At 42.5% G+C, this 14,963-nt stretch overlaps 1 protein-coding gene across 1 annotated transcript in view; it reads right to left on the reverse strand.

The window, feature by feature from the left end:
• Positions 1-690: 690 nt before the first annotated feature.
• Positions 691-14,963, reverse strand: part of WDHD1 (WD repeat and HMG-box DNA binding protein 1) — a 35,710-nt gene continuing 21,437 nt past the window's right edge. The window contains exons 12-26 of the mRNA XM_053475564.1: positions 14,525-14,706; positions 14,203-14,387; positions 13,689-13,930; positions 13,215-13,352; positions 9,451-9,607; positions 9,219-9,333; positions 8,934-9,065; positions 8,317-8,549; positions 7,325-7,461; positions 6,730-6,783; positions 5,137-5,180; positions 4,873-5,046; positions 4,073-4,197; positions 1,891-2,026; positions 691-1,366 (exon numbers count right to left, since the gene is read on the reverse strand). Coding sequence (XP_053331539.1) covers positions 1,163-1,366; positions 1,891-2,026; positions 4,073-4,197; positions 4,873-5,046; positions 5,137-5,180; positions 6,730-6,783; positions 7,325-7,461; positions 8,317-8,549; positions 8,934-9,065; positions 9,219-9,333; positions 9,451-9,607; positions 13,215-13,352; positions 13,689-13,930; positions 14,203-14,387; positions 14,525-14,706 — 2,258 coding nt within the window. The 3' untranslated portion in view covers positions 691-1,162. The remainder of the gene's footprint in view (positions 1,367-1,890; positions 2,027-4,072; positions 4,198-4,872; positions 5,047-5,136; positions 5,181-6,729; positions 6,784-7,324; positions 7,462-8,316; positions 8,550-8,933; positions 9,066-9,218; positions 9,334-9,450; positions 9,608-13,214; positions 13,353-13,688; positions 13,931-14,202; positions 14,388-14,524; positions 14,707-14,963) is intronic.

Consider the following 14,963-nt stretch of genomic DNA (forward strand, 5'->3'; position numbering starts at 1 on the left):
GTTGAACACTTCAGATTCCACACTTTATCATATGGGGAGAGGGTCATCAACAAAGTTATTTAAACAGGGAGAAAGTGAATCAACGTCCAGTCTTGGTCAGAATTTAAGGCATTGGGGTCTATTCGCTAAAGGGATAGCTGTGGTATCAGCTCCCTCACTTCACTCAGGAAGGACCAGGCCTTTTGGATTTCTCCAGCAAGAGGAGCAGAGAATACAATATATAATTCAACGGGTGAAGAGACTCACTCCTTTAACTATACATTATACAGGGCTACCCTAGATCTTCTTGCATCAGAAGCTCACTGGGGTTGGACCTTCATAACGCGTAGCAAAGTCAAGGAGCTGAAGCCACAACTTTCTTGTCAACTCCTGGTTTAGTGAATAATGCTGAGCAGAACGAGGCTTGTATGCATATGTTCTGGCCACATGAGAAGGGGCTATACGGATTGCCAGCGTCAAGCTTAACATGTGAGAATGGAGCAGAGGGCTGCCAACCGTGGAGCATATAAGTACCTACTTTACATGTCAAAATGTACCATAACCTTCAGTGTGCTTTCACTGTATTCTTGAGTAATATTTGCAGTCGCTTGCATAGTTAACACGAGTTGCTGTGTTTTAAACGTAGCTAAATGTACTAACCAGATGAACAAGAAAGTGTCACACTCACAATGAGAAAGCTTGCAGAACGTACAATTCTTAAGTTTATTTACAACAGTTACATTTTCTCTAGAGAAGAAAAAAAAAAACTCACAACAGTAGAAGAAATACACACATGAACCTCAGACACGTATATGAGAACATTTTACAAGGGTAAAAAAAGATAACCAAGCCGTGAGGCAGATACTCAGACAATGTCCATCTTTAGTATCAGCTGGAACATCATATTTGGGGGAATTCTGTAGGCAACTAGAATGGATTGAACCCATTGTTTTAATAAGCGGTGGCATTTAACATATCGAATGAAATTCCCAACTTCCTCTGTAGTCAAGTTTGACTGTGGCCAGGGATGTCAGCTTCCATGCCAGGTTTAAAGCACCTTTCCAAAAGCACAGAGCATAACCAACGCGTGTTAACAGGTGGAGAAGCGTGTTAGAGCAAATAGCTGTTCCATGTTACACATCCATTTAATGCAGCACGATGGACCTTCCTCACAAACCTTCTCTCAATCCTTCTTAAACGCAAACGCAGAGAGTTTATTTGTTGATTGCGCAAAAGGTTTGCGCTTCTTTGAAGCTCCTGTGGCGTCCTCTGAACCTCCTTTAACACTTCCATTTAACTCGTGACCCTCTTGTTCTGGACGTTTTCGTTTTTTCCCATCAACAGCGTCTCCGCCAGCAGCATCTCCTTTGGCCTTCTCAGTCCACAGCTTATGACATTTTGGAGCAAGTGATTAGACAAAATATAAAATAAAATATGTACAGTATAATATAAAGTTAAAATGAAAGTAAAATGAAAAACATAACTTAAAGATAATACTTTTGTCTCGATGATATGCACGGAACTGAACACTTGAAGCATAGGAACCAGTAATTCTCATTTCTCAATATAGCATACTTTAGTAAACAGGTTTATATGTATATAGCGTTTTCCACAACCAGTATACATGGAAGAATAGACTCAAGTAAATTCGTTAACTTGCCCTGATTTCAAGATTGCCCTGTAGTAGAGAGAGAAAACTAAATGCAAACGTAAATTCAGAGATCTCTGCTTCGTTTTGTTGGGGGTCCTGTCTCAATTTCAAACATTTGTACAAATTAACAACATTGGCAAATTCTTCAAATTTAAATTCGTACAAATCCAAATGCACATATCCAAAGGCTAACACATCGGTAAAAAGTTAGGATGAGTTTAAAAGCTAGAGTTAATATCCCAGTAAAAATGTCTACTTACCATTCGCTCTTCAGATGCAAGGGTGCGAAACCTGCTCATCCCCTCTTTTATTATTTCAGACTCATCAAATTCCGGATTTTCTGACAATATACTTTCCCGGCTCTCATCGAGCCAAAGCTGAAAGCCAGTTTTAGGTCTGATAAGGTAAGGGGAAAAAAAGCAACGCAAGATGAGTATCTAAAAATGTAGGCATCGCGTTGTGTACACGGTGTGACCCTCTAGTAGTGTTTTTCATGGCATATGACCAATCTAAACAGGTCAAAGTTCCAACTTTACCCAGATTTCGCATCTTAAATGAAAACACATAACCCTATAGGAAAGAGGAAAGATCTATGGGTTGCGCTATGTAAAATTAAGCATAAAGTAAAACAACATTTTGCTTCTGTAGAACGAGGCAAAGGTACAAATAATCAGTGTATGATTGCCGAGAATAGACAGTCTGACTTCTTGGTTTGATTTAGCTTTTTTTTGGTTTCTCCTCAGAAGCCTACACAAATAAATCATGCTCATATTTTATCTGTCAATATGGTTTTACATAAACAAATTTATTTTAGAAATAATTCCGTTCCCACAAGTCGTTTTATATACATAAGCAAATGCATTTTGTCTATTATTCTGTTCCCAGACTTAAAGTGATTTCACTGTATCGACCCGGTCCCCCCCCCCACGCTAACTTCAGCCTTTTGATGTGACAACATTGAAAACATTTTTATGTAACCGCTCAGAAGTTTCCTTCTATTTGCTACACATGTTTACCAGGGGGAAAGCCTGGCTCTCATTACGAACAGACAAACCTAGACCTAAAAGGACTACAAGATGATTAGTTTAAGCAGGAAAAGCCAAACGTGACCAGTAATAAGATACAAAAGGCTTCCTCTCTGCAGCATAGACCATGATGCGCTGTAATGAAGAACGTCGCGTGTTCTACGCCGGTCCTTGCTATAGAGGAGTTATGACTCTAGATGTTACAGCGAGAGAGCTGTAAGAAGAAGAGTACAGGATTCCTAACAACTCAATAGAAGGTCTGCTGCCAAAACTTTATATTGGAGGAAGGTTTCAGATAGGTCAACACGAAGAGAAAGTTCCAGGGACACGTCCCCAAACGTTCTGTCTTCCTCTCAAGAGCCTTGAAGGGGGCTTAGCAATGGTAGGTGCGTAGGGAGATCTTACCACCTTAGAAATCAAAAGCTTTACAAAAATGGCACAGAGCCTTCCGGGTAAAGCCAGCAAATTGCCTAAATCACCTAAACCAAAAATAAAAATCCATTTATACAGAAACTACACAAAACACGTTAGAGTCAGCCGCAAGGTATCAAATCATGGCCAACTCCGTCCCGGATAGCCGCAGGCCTGCTACAGTTTTGGTATTTCACAAACTAGCCCATTAGCAATTTACCCCATGCGCCATGAAATGTGTTCTAGTTACATTACATTAACAATATTGTAGACAAAAGAACCAAATTCCAATATATATATATATATATATATGAATATGAAAATGCATCAAAACATTTTTATGCCTTAATTTGGATTTTGTGTATTTTCAATACAAGGTGGGCACTATACGGCAGCACACAATAAAAATGCGGCAAAATAAAGGTTAATTCCTGCTGAACTGTCATAAGTGAAAGGTAAGAGAGGCGGGTCATTTGGGGGAGTTGTTCAGCCAATAGGAAGGCAGAGTTTATGTTCAGATGCTTAAAACAAAACATTCCATGATTTAAAGCGGCTTAGATCACATACTGGCCATGTGGAAACAATAAGTGTTTGAGGCATCTCGCTCAACTATTAACTCTATCTGTATGACAGCAACAGAAAAGAGACAGAATAGTCAAGAATTAAAAATGGAAATAACAGCAATTTATAAAATCCTTAACTATTGTATGCCTAGACATTTTTTTTTACATTTTTGATATCTATTTGTTCAACTATAAATTTGCCCCAATTATATGTATCTATATAGATATATAGACATACTCACACGTATGTGCATATAATATAATTTAAAAAAAATACGGAACAAAAAAACACACAACATTGTTTAGAACTAAACGCTACGTCATGTACTACCCTGTATAAAATAAATAAAAAATAAGAAGGTTTGTTATCAGCTGAGGACTGAAATTACTCAATGCCGAAGAGTGAGGTAGAATAGAGAACCCATTACACTGGCTGCACTCACTTCTTGTTTTCCACATTGCCTGCAGCAGGGCTTGAGGAGCAATTCAAAGCAGATTTTTCCTCTCTTTCTTCGCTTTTGTTGGGCTTGGGTTTCATTTGGATAGAATGAAATAAGGAAACCTGGCCCTGGAGGAAACAAATAAAAATCAGGCTATAAAAACGTCAATAGCATAACTGAACGCTTTTGAACAGATTTAAAGAGACATTCAAGTCATCAAATGCACTTTAATGTATAGGATAGCTTATGGTTGTTTTTTTTGTTTTTTTTTACATTTTGTTACCTTGCAAATGAAAGGGGTGTACTTGTGGGCAGATTTTAACAGGCGTGCTTTCCTGCCACGTTATTCGTTTCTACAGTGTGGTAACTGCACTAAATGTTGGAACACAGAATTTGGCGGAAGAAAAACGAACGTATCCATCACGAGCCAAGAAGAATTTACAAGTCAGCCGCTGCTTATTGTGAAGGTCGGTCCGAGACCCGGTCTCTCAAAGTTTATTCAAAGAAATAATACGCTGTTATACGCTTTATTTTAGTTTCTTGTTCCCGTGCCTTTGTATGTTCGATTGAGTTTAAATTTGTTGAAAAAGCACTCAATCTTCTGACACTTGAAATAAATAGGTTGTTTTCTCCCCAATCCCCATTACTAAATGCATGCAGTATTTGTATCTCGATGATAAAGCTGTATCAAGTTCATGTTTTTTGTTGGGGAAATCAAATGGTTAAAACCCACCAGCTAATTCTGTGGACCTGAGAACACAATAAGACCTTTAAACCAAATTAGAGAGCACTGTGCCGATTACCTGCTTCGCTTTAGCCTTAGGAACCAGAGGCTTTATCACTGCAGAATCAGATTTATTTGGAACGTGACTTCCAGCAGGTGCTGGCTTCCTAGAAAATTTACTCATGTTGTCCAAGATATTGGCAGAACGCGAGAAAGTGCCAGAAACTGCGGGACTTTTCTGACTGCTCGACACCTTTGGAGAAAAGTAGAAAAAAAAATTAAGCTTCTGGGAAGGGGGGTTGACACCACATTTTTCTTCTTTTAATATATAAAGATACAATACCTTAAAAGGGTTGACTCGCCCTTGGTTACCGAGTACTATTGCCCCTAAAACAGAAAATGCGAATCTCTTAAACATAAAGCAATATTTTCATGGTTTCACAGCAAATAAAAGGCTGCGCCTGTGACAGAGTGACAGAATGACCTGTCATACAGGGCCCCAAGGTAGTCCAGCCTGGCTGTCCAACAAAGATAGCACTGGCAGGAACTCCATTGTTTAATTAATCCCATCAATAGGATTGCTGCCTGGAGATTAAAGGTTGGGTTGTCTACATGCACCTATTTATCAATGTTAATTTATGTTAATGCAGTTCTCTGGATATACGAGTCTGTTTTACATCAATAAACTGTATAAATAAAATAAAATCAATAAACTGTACTCAGTTCAAGGTTGTTGTGTCTACTTATTGGGTACACATAGCAGGGTTCCAAGGTGCACATGCTGGCTGGTGCTGGAAGTGATTCCGGGGACAACAGGAGGATACATGTGGGTGATCTCTGGGAGTTACTACAGCTCTCTTGGGGAACCCGTTACAGCGCCAATCTACAGTTTAAGTTTCTGATAACGTAAGTCTACTGTAATATTAGATAAAAAGTACAGTGTTTGCTCGATTATAAGACGACCCAACAAAATTTTAATATTTAGATGAAAAAAAAAAAAAAGCCTGAATCTAAGACTATCCTATAAGAAAAAAAGTTTAGTAAATATTAATTTACATGTAAGGTATTTTTATATTTAATAAAAACTATGATTGAGAAAAAAAAAAGCATTTTTTGTTTTTATTTCCTTTTATTTGCCAACCTGCCCCCCTGTTATGCAAATCTGCCCCACAGCCTGCTATTCTGGCACATAGGGGGTATAAGGCATATCTGGGGGGGCACTCTGCCCCCCAGATATGCCTTATACCCCTATATGCCCCATACTCCCTAAAAGCTCCCCTATATGCTACTCTGCCTCCCTGATATGGCTTTCCCACTCCGCCCCCAAGATATGCCTTATTCCCCCCTATTTGCCAATCTGCCCCCTAATATGCCCACCCCTGGACCCAACGATACATCCGTAGACTTGCCCCCCATGCTCCAGACTTTCTGGTGTTAAGTGGGGGAAGCCGGTGGACGCCTTCGCCATGCGCACAGACAACCTCCGTGGCTACCAGGGACTAGCCGGACAGCCGGCGTGACATGACCTTCCGGTGCGCCGGCGTAGAAGCCCCGGCGGGTAGCAGTGGAGGTTGCGTACACGCATCCTGCAGACGTTCACCGGCTGCCAGAGAGGAGGATCCAGGTCTCCTGCAAGCCTTGAATATAAAACGAGGGGTATTTTTCAGAGCATTTGCTCTGGAAAAAACATTGTCTTATAATCAAGCAAATACGGTATTCAGTGATAACGGAGTGGAGGTTCTTGTTCTAGGCAGGCAGAGCCTGGGGGGGGGGGGTTCCAACCACGGACAGCAAGCTCACCATGCCACACGCAAGCCTACCAAGTGTTTTTATCCACCAATTTAGCAGCACGGTACATCACAAAAGGAAGTACACATAAAGAAATGGCTGTTTGCTAAAGGAGAATCGTGCAATTCATTAAAAGTAAATAATTTACCAGATTTTGCTGCAGATTGTTCTGGCGATTTTACTTTGTTGAAAGGATTCAGCGCTGTAAAAGAAGAAGAAAAAAAAACATGAACTTTGAGGGGGGAAAAAAGGAAATTAGAACCAAATGCAAATAGTTTTATAGCATGCATACTTCATGTATTCGTACCGTCTTGCAAACAGCTCTACAGAAGGAGGTAAACATGAAACTAAAGCTGACCAGAGTAAGGAATAAGTAAATAATTAAATGAATTGGATCCAAAGCCTTGAGTTATACCTGCGCAGGCATCACTCCTACCCATGCATAGGATTCATGGCATAATATACGGGTGTCCAACCTGCGGCCCTCCAGCTGCTGCGGGACTACATCTCCCATACTACTCAGCCAGCCCCTTAGCTGAAAGAGCATTATGGGAGATGTAGTCCTGCAGCAGGTGGAGGGCCGCAGGTTGGACGCCCCTGGGCCATAACACAAGACGTGTAGAGACTTAGATCTCCCCAACTTGAAAACAAAACCTCCGCTGAACAGAAGCTGGCCACATTTATATACTGTTATATATCATGAACAGCAAACAGGTGATTCCAGCTTGCATTAAATAAATTACTTTTGCTCTTATTCGGTTTGGGAATTTCTGGAGAGCCCTCGGGTGCTGGCTGTTCGGTCTCCTCCTCCTCGTCGTTCAGTTCAGGTGCATTCGATTCGGCTCGTGCTTCTCCCCACTCGGTGGCACTCCTGCTGTAGGTAAAAGGAAACATCCCTTAACACATCTACGAGGATAAGGACTTCCAAAAGCAACTTAAACAGCCATAAAAATATTTTACTTATGGTTTAAAATCATCCCACTGAAGACAATTTTAACCCCTTAAGGACAATGGGCGGTCCCTAAACCCATTGAAAACAATGCATTTTGAGCCTGTACATGTTTGGGCTTTGTCATTAAAGGGTTAATTTAGCATTTGTAATTGAGTAATATGAGACATATATATTTACATTTTAGACATATATACATACATAGTGGCCAATACCTATTAACAGAACTATGAATTTGGAATAATCTATTTACACTAACAATACTGGTGTGCATTTTCTTCTACTGAGCCAATTAGCACTTGTCCACTTCTGTATATTGTTTTGATTAGTGATCACAGAGTACAGATTAGCACTAATCTCAAAATCTTTTCAGAGCCAGACCCTTAGCTGCTGTGATTAAACACATCTAATTAGGGATATGGGGATCTAATTTTCTAGATTAGGTCTTCCGTATTAAAATAACCAATCTGCGCAGATGACTTGCATGGTGCAAAAATAAAGCAAAAAGACGCTATTCCACATATAGCCCGCAGATCTACAGGATTCCTGCACGGCGTTCATTCCACATTGACAATCTATTAATCTCTGAGAATCTGTCATATGTATGCATTGGAATGCTGTATGCAAACATGTGAAACAGGTTAGGTTCCATTACAACCGTTCATGGGAAGCAATATAGATCTTCACCAAAAATCAAATCCACATTTGCTTTATTCTTCCTTTAAACAATGAATTTGGGGACACGCATGTATCCAAACTAGTAATTTGAAGTGGTCAGGGTATTACCCAGCATTCAGCCGGCTGCGGAAATCTTCCTCCTCCTCTTCTTCTTCTTCTTCCTCCTGTTGCATTGCAGACGCCAACTCGACTGCCTTCTCTAGAGCCATTTCACTGAGCCGCTGGGCCAGTGTTAGTCTCTTGGAGCGCGAGGCATACTTAATAGCCAGGTTCATCACATTTTGAGTCATGAACTCGGCAAGCTCCATACACCGGAATTCACGCTCTAGTTTGCAAGATAACTGTAGGTGAAAGAGAGAGAGAAACAGTTTAACCCTACGCACACCTGAGTGTTATCGCTAGCACCATTGCCAATGTAATAACTAAAATCAATCCTATCAGTGCCTTGGAATCAGCTTTATCTCTTGGAAACTACAAATTGATCATGTTTTTGGTTAACAACCACCACTTGTTAGAAGAAGTAAAAAAGCAGGCAGCCTGAAGGAGCGCTGGATAATAGTTATAAATATTCTGAAATTGTTGACTGTTGCTAGAGGCGCAGACACTTTTTGTTGTGAGATCAGGCCAATTCCAACGTGACTGGTACTAATAGCACAGTTCAAACAAAAGAACTGAAATGTAAAATGTGTTCCTAGAAATACATCAAGTAACAACATTCCACTTACTGCAAACATCTTCATTAGCAGTTCCTGCTGCTCTTTTTCAGCCTCTGTCTTAACATTTTCATTACATTCATAGCCATTTTTAGACAAGTAGTCGATGTGATTGGTGAAGAGAATAGACCGCCAATATTGTTCCTGAGCGGGGGAAAAAAATACCAACGATTACAGTACGCTATGGCAAAAACACAACACATGCTGATCTGTACTGCAACTGAAAGTATACGGCGACCCCCTAAGCGATTTCCTCAGATCTTTCACCATTCTCACTGCTTTGAAAGAAAATCATACCTCCATCTGCCCCTTCTCTGTAGTAATTTGACAGTAAGGAAGATTAAAGGGGAGAACAGCCACCGCTGGACGAGGAAGCGTTGGAGGGAAACGTGAACCTTTGCAGGGAATACATCTGCCAACAGAAGTAGAAGAAAGAGATAAATCAAACCAACAGCAACAGACAATTCAGGCGCATATCATTTGGGACGTACTTGTCCTGTCCTTCCTACGTTGAGCATGGGTTACTTACCGCAATTGTTGGGGGCTCTCGTGGACACCCACCACCCAGTAATGATCCGACTTCCCCTTGCAGTGCTCCCTGGTGTTACATACAGGAACCCACGTATTTCCGAGGCCGCGGTTTAGGAGTCTCACAACACCCTCAGAATCAACATAGCACGGTGTACCTAACACAAAAAAAAGCAATGCTGTGAAAATTACCATTAGTGATTAACATACGGCATAGGGGCGGCAAACCACCTCCACCGCTAAATGGAAATTACCGTATTGGCTCGGATATAGGCCGCCCCCGTATATAGGCCGCACCCTAAAAGTTTGGTGCTTTTTTAAAGAAAAAGTTTTTTTTCTTTAAAAAAGCACCAAAAAAAACATGCTGCCACTGTCCTCCCTCCCCGAGATATGCTACCACTGTCCTCCCCCCCGAGATACGCTGCCACTGTCCTCCCTCCCCGCGATATGCTACCACTGTCCTCCCTCCCCGAGATACGCTGCCGCTGTCCTCCCTCCCCGCGATCCGCTGCGCTCCCTCCCCGCGCTCCCTCCCCGAGATCCGCTGCCCTCCCTCCCCGAGATCCGCTGCCCTCCCTCCCCGCGATCCGCTGCCCTCCCTCCCCGCGATCCGCTGCCCTCCCTCCCCGCGATCCGCTGCCGCTGTCCTCCCTCCCCGCGATCCGCTGCTGCTGTCCTCCCTCCCCGCGATCCGCTGCTGCTGTCCTCCCTCCCCGCGATCCGCTGCCGCTGTCCTCCTCTGCCCCCCCTCCTCGACTTACCGGAGCAGACTCCCGGGTGTCTTCAGGGCCGGCGAGGGACATCTACGCAATACGCGTATGCAACTTCCGGTACCGTTACCGGAAGTTGCATTTGCGTATTGCGTAAATGTCTCCCGCCGGCCCCGCAAGACACCCGGGAGTCTGCTCCGGTAAGTCGGGGGTGGGCAGAGGTAAAACGCTTAGATAACCTCCCGTGCCGGCACCCCCCCCCCCCCGTGGGAAGTGCTGGCAGGGGAGGCTGTCTGAGCGTATCGGGGAGAAGGATGCAGGTCCCCTGCACCGCTGCGGGGGATCTGTATCTTAACCCCGCTGCCTGCCCGGCGCCCGGGACTGCATGTCCCGGGCGTCGGGCGCTAGACCCCGAATATAGGCCGCACCCCCACTTTAAAAACTTAAAGTGGGGGAAAAAAGTGCGGCCTATATTCGAGCCAATACGGTAATCAGTGCCGGGCAGACGTAATGTCCATTACACAGGGACCCCTATTATTCAAATACAAATGACACGCGACATGTCTGCCACTGGCCCCACACTAATTATACAAGTAACCGTTTCTTTTTTTTTTTTTTATTAAAGCCAGACAATTCTGCAAATATCCCCATCAAGGTCGTGTATCAAGAGAGCGCATCAGCCTCACAGGGGCAACAAATGGAAAGTAACCTCCACCACACAACATTAAGACATAATATCAGCAACAAGCACCACAAACTTATCAATCATAGACTCTAAAATCACTTTAGTCATTAGCCTTCAACTATTTCACATAATGTTACTTTTATTTTATTGAATAATTTCCACAGATGAGTTTAGTCGGTTCCCATAACTAATAGAAGGCTGCATTTGGCAGGATTTAAAAGAGCACTTGCTGCCTGCATCTGTGTTCTACTGAATTGCAGGATACAAATCAGAAAGCATCCCTTCCCATGTTTATTTTATTGCCAGTATTGCACAATCCCAAGTTTGCTTTCCTGGAATGCAGAAAACTGTTTGCCGCTTACAGGCTGTTAATTACATATAATAATTATTGAAAACACAATACAATGCCAAAAGCTTAACAAGCTCTCCCAGCATCATGTCTTTTGATCAGTGGTGCCCCCTTGTGGTAATCTGTATGTAGTAACACACGTGTTCCCAGTTCTAAAAAGGACACACCAGCCATAACATGCACTTTAACGCAGGGCTCGTTGACCCCGCAGTTGATCCCAAGGACAGGCGCAAAGAAGGTAAGTAGTGTATATGTCAGAGTCAGTGTGTATTTGTGTAGTGCTAGAGTCAGTGTGTGTATACATGTATAGCGCAAGAGTCAGAGCGTTTACTGCATCGCAGTGTCATATTCAGAGCGTATAGTGTTAGATTAAGCGTGTATATTTTATGTATGTATATTGTTAGTGAGTGTGTGTTGTTGGATAGTGTTTGCATGTGTATAAGGGTGTGGCATTAGCGCATATGGTGTGTGTTATACGACATTAGTATGAGTGTGTGTCAGCATATAGCGTTAGAGGGCGAGTGTTAGTGTTAAGTGTTAGAATTTGTGTATATTAGCATACAGTGTTAGTGGGTGAGTGTTTCTGTAAGCGTCTTTTAGTGTATGGAGTTAACATGTATGTGTATTCGTATGGTGTCCAGCGTATGCTGTTGGCATGTAGAGTGTTAGCATACAGTGTTAGCAGGAGCGTGAGCGGATGTCTGTGTATGGTGTTATCGCGAGTGTGTCAGGGGTGAGCCTAAAGTTAGTGGCACCTGGGAGATGGAGAGAAGGGGCAGGAGACTGCTCGACACGCGTATTTAAAGAACACATTTTAAAAGTACTCATTAAGTACCTTAATATACATTATTTTTGACTGGGGCCGTCAGGGACATTACACTGTCCAATTAACATAACAGGATTAGACAGAGCTGACCAGGCTGTGGCCATCTAGGTTAGGTGAGCAATACAGCTACCGTATATTCCGGCGTATAAGACGACTGGGCGTATAAGACGACCCCCAACTTTTACAGTCCAAATATAGAGTTTGGACTATACTCGCCGTATAAGACTACCACTCTACCCAGCGTACAACAACCAGCCAATCACGGCAAGCGATGTACCTTACCGGTGATTTGCTGGTTGATTTGCTGACATATACATACATGCACTGCCCTTACACACACACATATATATATAATATATATATCTATATATATATCTACACATATGCCTGTCCATACATACACATTTATACACTGCCCTCACCACACACATGTATATGTATATATATATATACACACGTGTGTGTGTGTGTGTGTGTGTATATATATTTCTCCCCCCTTTGTCCCTTTCTCCCCATCTCTTACCTTATCTTCTGTCTTCTTTCTTCCATCCAATTGTGGGAGCCCGAGGTCTGGCACTTGAGACCTCGGCTTCCCTGCTCTCTAATCACTACGCGCCGGCTATTGATGCCGGGCGCCGGGACATGACGTCATCCCTGCTCTCGGCATCAGTAGCCGGCGCCTAGTGATTAGAGAGCAGGGAAGCCGAGGTCTCAAGTGCCAGACCTCGGGCTTCCCTGCTCCCTCATCACTACGCGCCGGCAATTGATGCCGGGCGCCGGGACATGACGGCATCCCTGCGCTCGGCATCAATAGCCGGCGCGTAGTGATTAGAGAGATTGGTGGCTTCGTGGGAACCTCCGGCTTGGTAAGTACCCGGCGTATAAGACGACCCCCCTCTTATAAGAAGATTTTTTGGGGTTAAAAAGTCGTCTTATACGCCGGAATATACGGTATATCTAGGACACTAATTGTTTTTGTATGGAGGAGCGAAGAAAAAAAATCTAACACCGTAAAGACATTTTCAGAACAATTTTGATTCTATTAAAAAAGGCAGGGAGGTGTACACTATTATTTGTTAACCCTAAAGGCGAAAAAAATCTTTAAACCTGTAAAAATAAATTATAGCGTTTTAGCGTCTCTTTCTTTCAGGAAACTATTCAGATATCGGAAGAACTGCCCGTGGCGAGCACTTACCTTCAGCTGTGAACCCAAGCCAGGAAAGGCAACTTTTTCTTGAAAGAGGCAGAGGGTCACCATGCAAGACCTGTCGCTTTTTCTTTCCTACTTCTAGCAGCTGCACCCCCAGACACTGATTGCCATCAAAGCCTGTCCCTGAAGTGAAATGCATTTAGGATAGATTACCGACGATGATAAAGTAACACAAGATGCATTACATGAAATGACCTAAAACGCTAATTAAGGTCTTACAGTAATACAAATGAATTAAACCTGGAACAGCATTTAACGATAAATGTAAACATAGCAAAGAGTGAACAACAATAAAATTATTTATTAGTCTATCCCCTCTTTTGCCAAGATTTGCTATGTATCTGTGCCAGGGGATGACAACTGGGAAGCCACTGTGTGTAAAATTGCTATTCCTTGTAAACACATTGCTGGCACCTATCTGGATTTAAAACTTTACAGATGTTTTGTGAGTCTACTAACCTCCGTGATAAACTATAAGTAGCTGTTCTCCATGACCCGCCAAGCAAACGACCGGACCAAGAAGGCTTAGGATTTCCTTCTGTACACCACCGACTGAGAATATCCGAAGCACTTGGGTGCTTGTGGCACACGCCACCCACCCTTGCCCAAGGCATATAGCCTCAACATCTTCACCTTTGGGCAAATCCACTATCCATTCTTTGCTGGTATCCCAGGAGCTAAAGTGCAGACACTGAAGTTTGCTGGATAAAAGAGGAAAGAAACACAATATAATAACTTCTGAAATGTAATGTAAGTAAGGTAGCACTTTGAAGAACAGGAAAATCATCTCTAAATTCCGCTAATCAATTAGATACAAATGCAGAGACCAAAAGTTAAGTCTCAACGTTTTCACCAATACCTGTACATCACAGCGGACAAGGCAGTGCCATACTGGCTAGCAGGAAATTATATTGTAACTATCTCCTATACATTTGAATATACAAGCCATTACCTGGAAAAGCAAATCACTCACCTAGACAACTCAACTGTGCTTTCACAAGCCAGCAGCACCGCTTCCTGGGATAGATCTGCTATCGTATGGTTTAACGTGTTCGTTAGGTGGAGAGCATGGTGTATTGACGTGTCATGAAATTCCACATCTATAGCGCTGTCCTGTTCATCGTTGTAACAACGAATAACTCCAATCGAGTTCCACATCTGACACAAAAAAATGAAAGAATTAGAATCAAGAGGGAAACTTGCAGGGTGTTTACTAGTATAAGAGCGGCACAACGGAAGACTGTTTTGGCCGGAGCAAGACACTTAATGACTAATTGTCTTCTCTCTCCGTTTACCATAAAGCGATGCGTAAGGTGCGAGGGAGTAGACCCAGGCTGGAAAGGTTTCTGTGGGGCGGTTGGCAAGGGCCCATCATAGGACGGCCTTAAGGGAACACTAGAAGGAATCTGCCTGAGGCTGCTGGTCAGATCATCATCCTCTGGATTCTCGCTTTCACTAGGCTTCAAAGATGGAACATCTAACACAGAAACAGACAAGGGACAAGTAGATCAGTCATGAAACAGATGAAAATTGGTTTTAGACATTCACTTTAAAAAAAATGGTGTTGATTTAGCTCAACAGAATTTGGAGGCAAAAAAACTGTAAAAAAAAAATTTTTCTTCTTAGAAATGCTTACAATCTAAGCATTTAAACAAGCTGCTTATTACAGGATTTAAAAAAATATATTTTCTTTTTTTACAAAACTCTGTAGTTACAATATCACCAATATTATAC

The sequence above is a fragment of the Spea bombifrons genome, chromosome 9, assembly GCF_027358695.1.
Source record: "Spea bombifrons isolate aSpeBom1 chromosome 9, aSpeBom1.2.pri, whole genome shotgun sequence".
NCBI lineage: Eukaryota > Metazoa > Chordata > Amphibia > Anura > Pelobatidae > Spea > Spea bombifrons.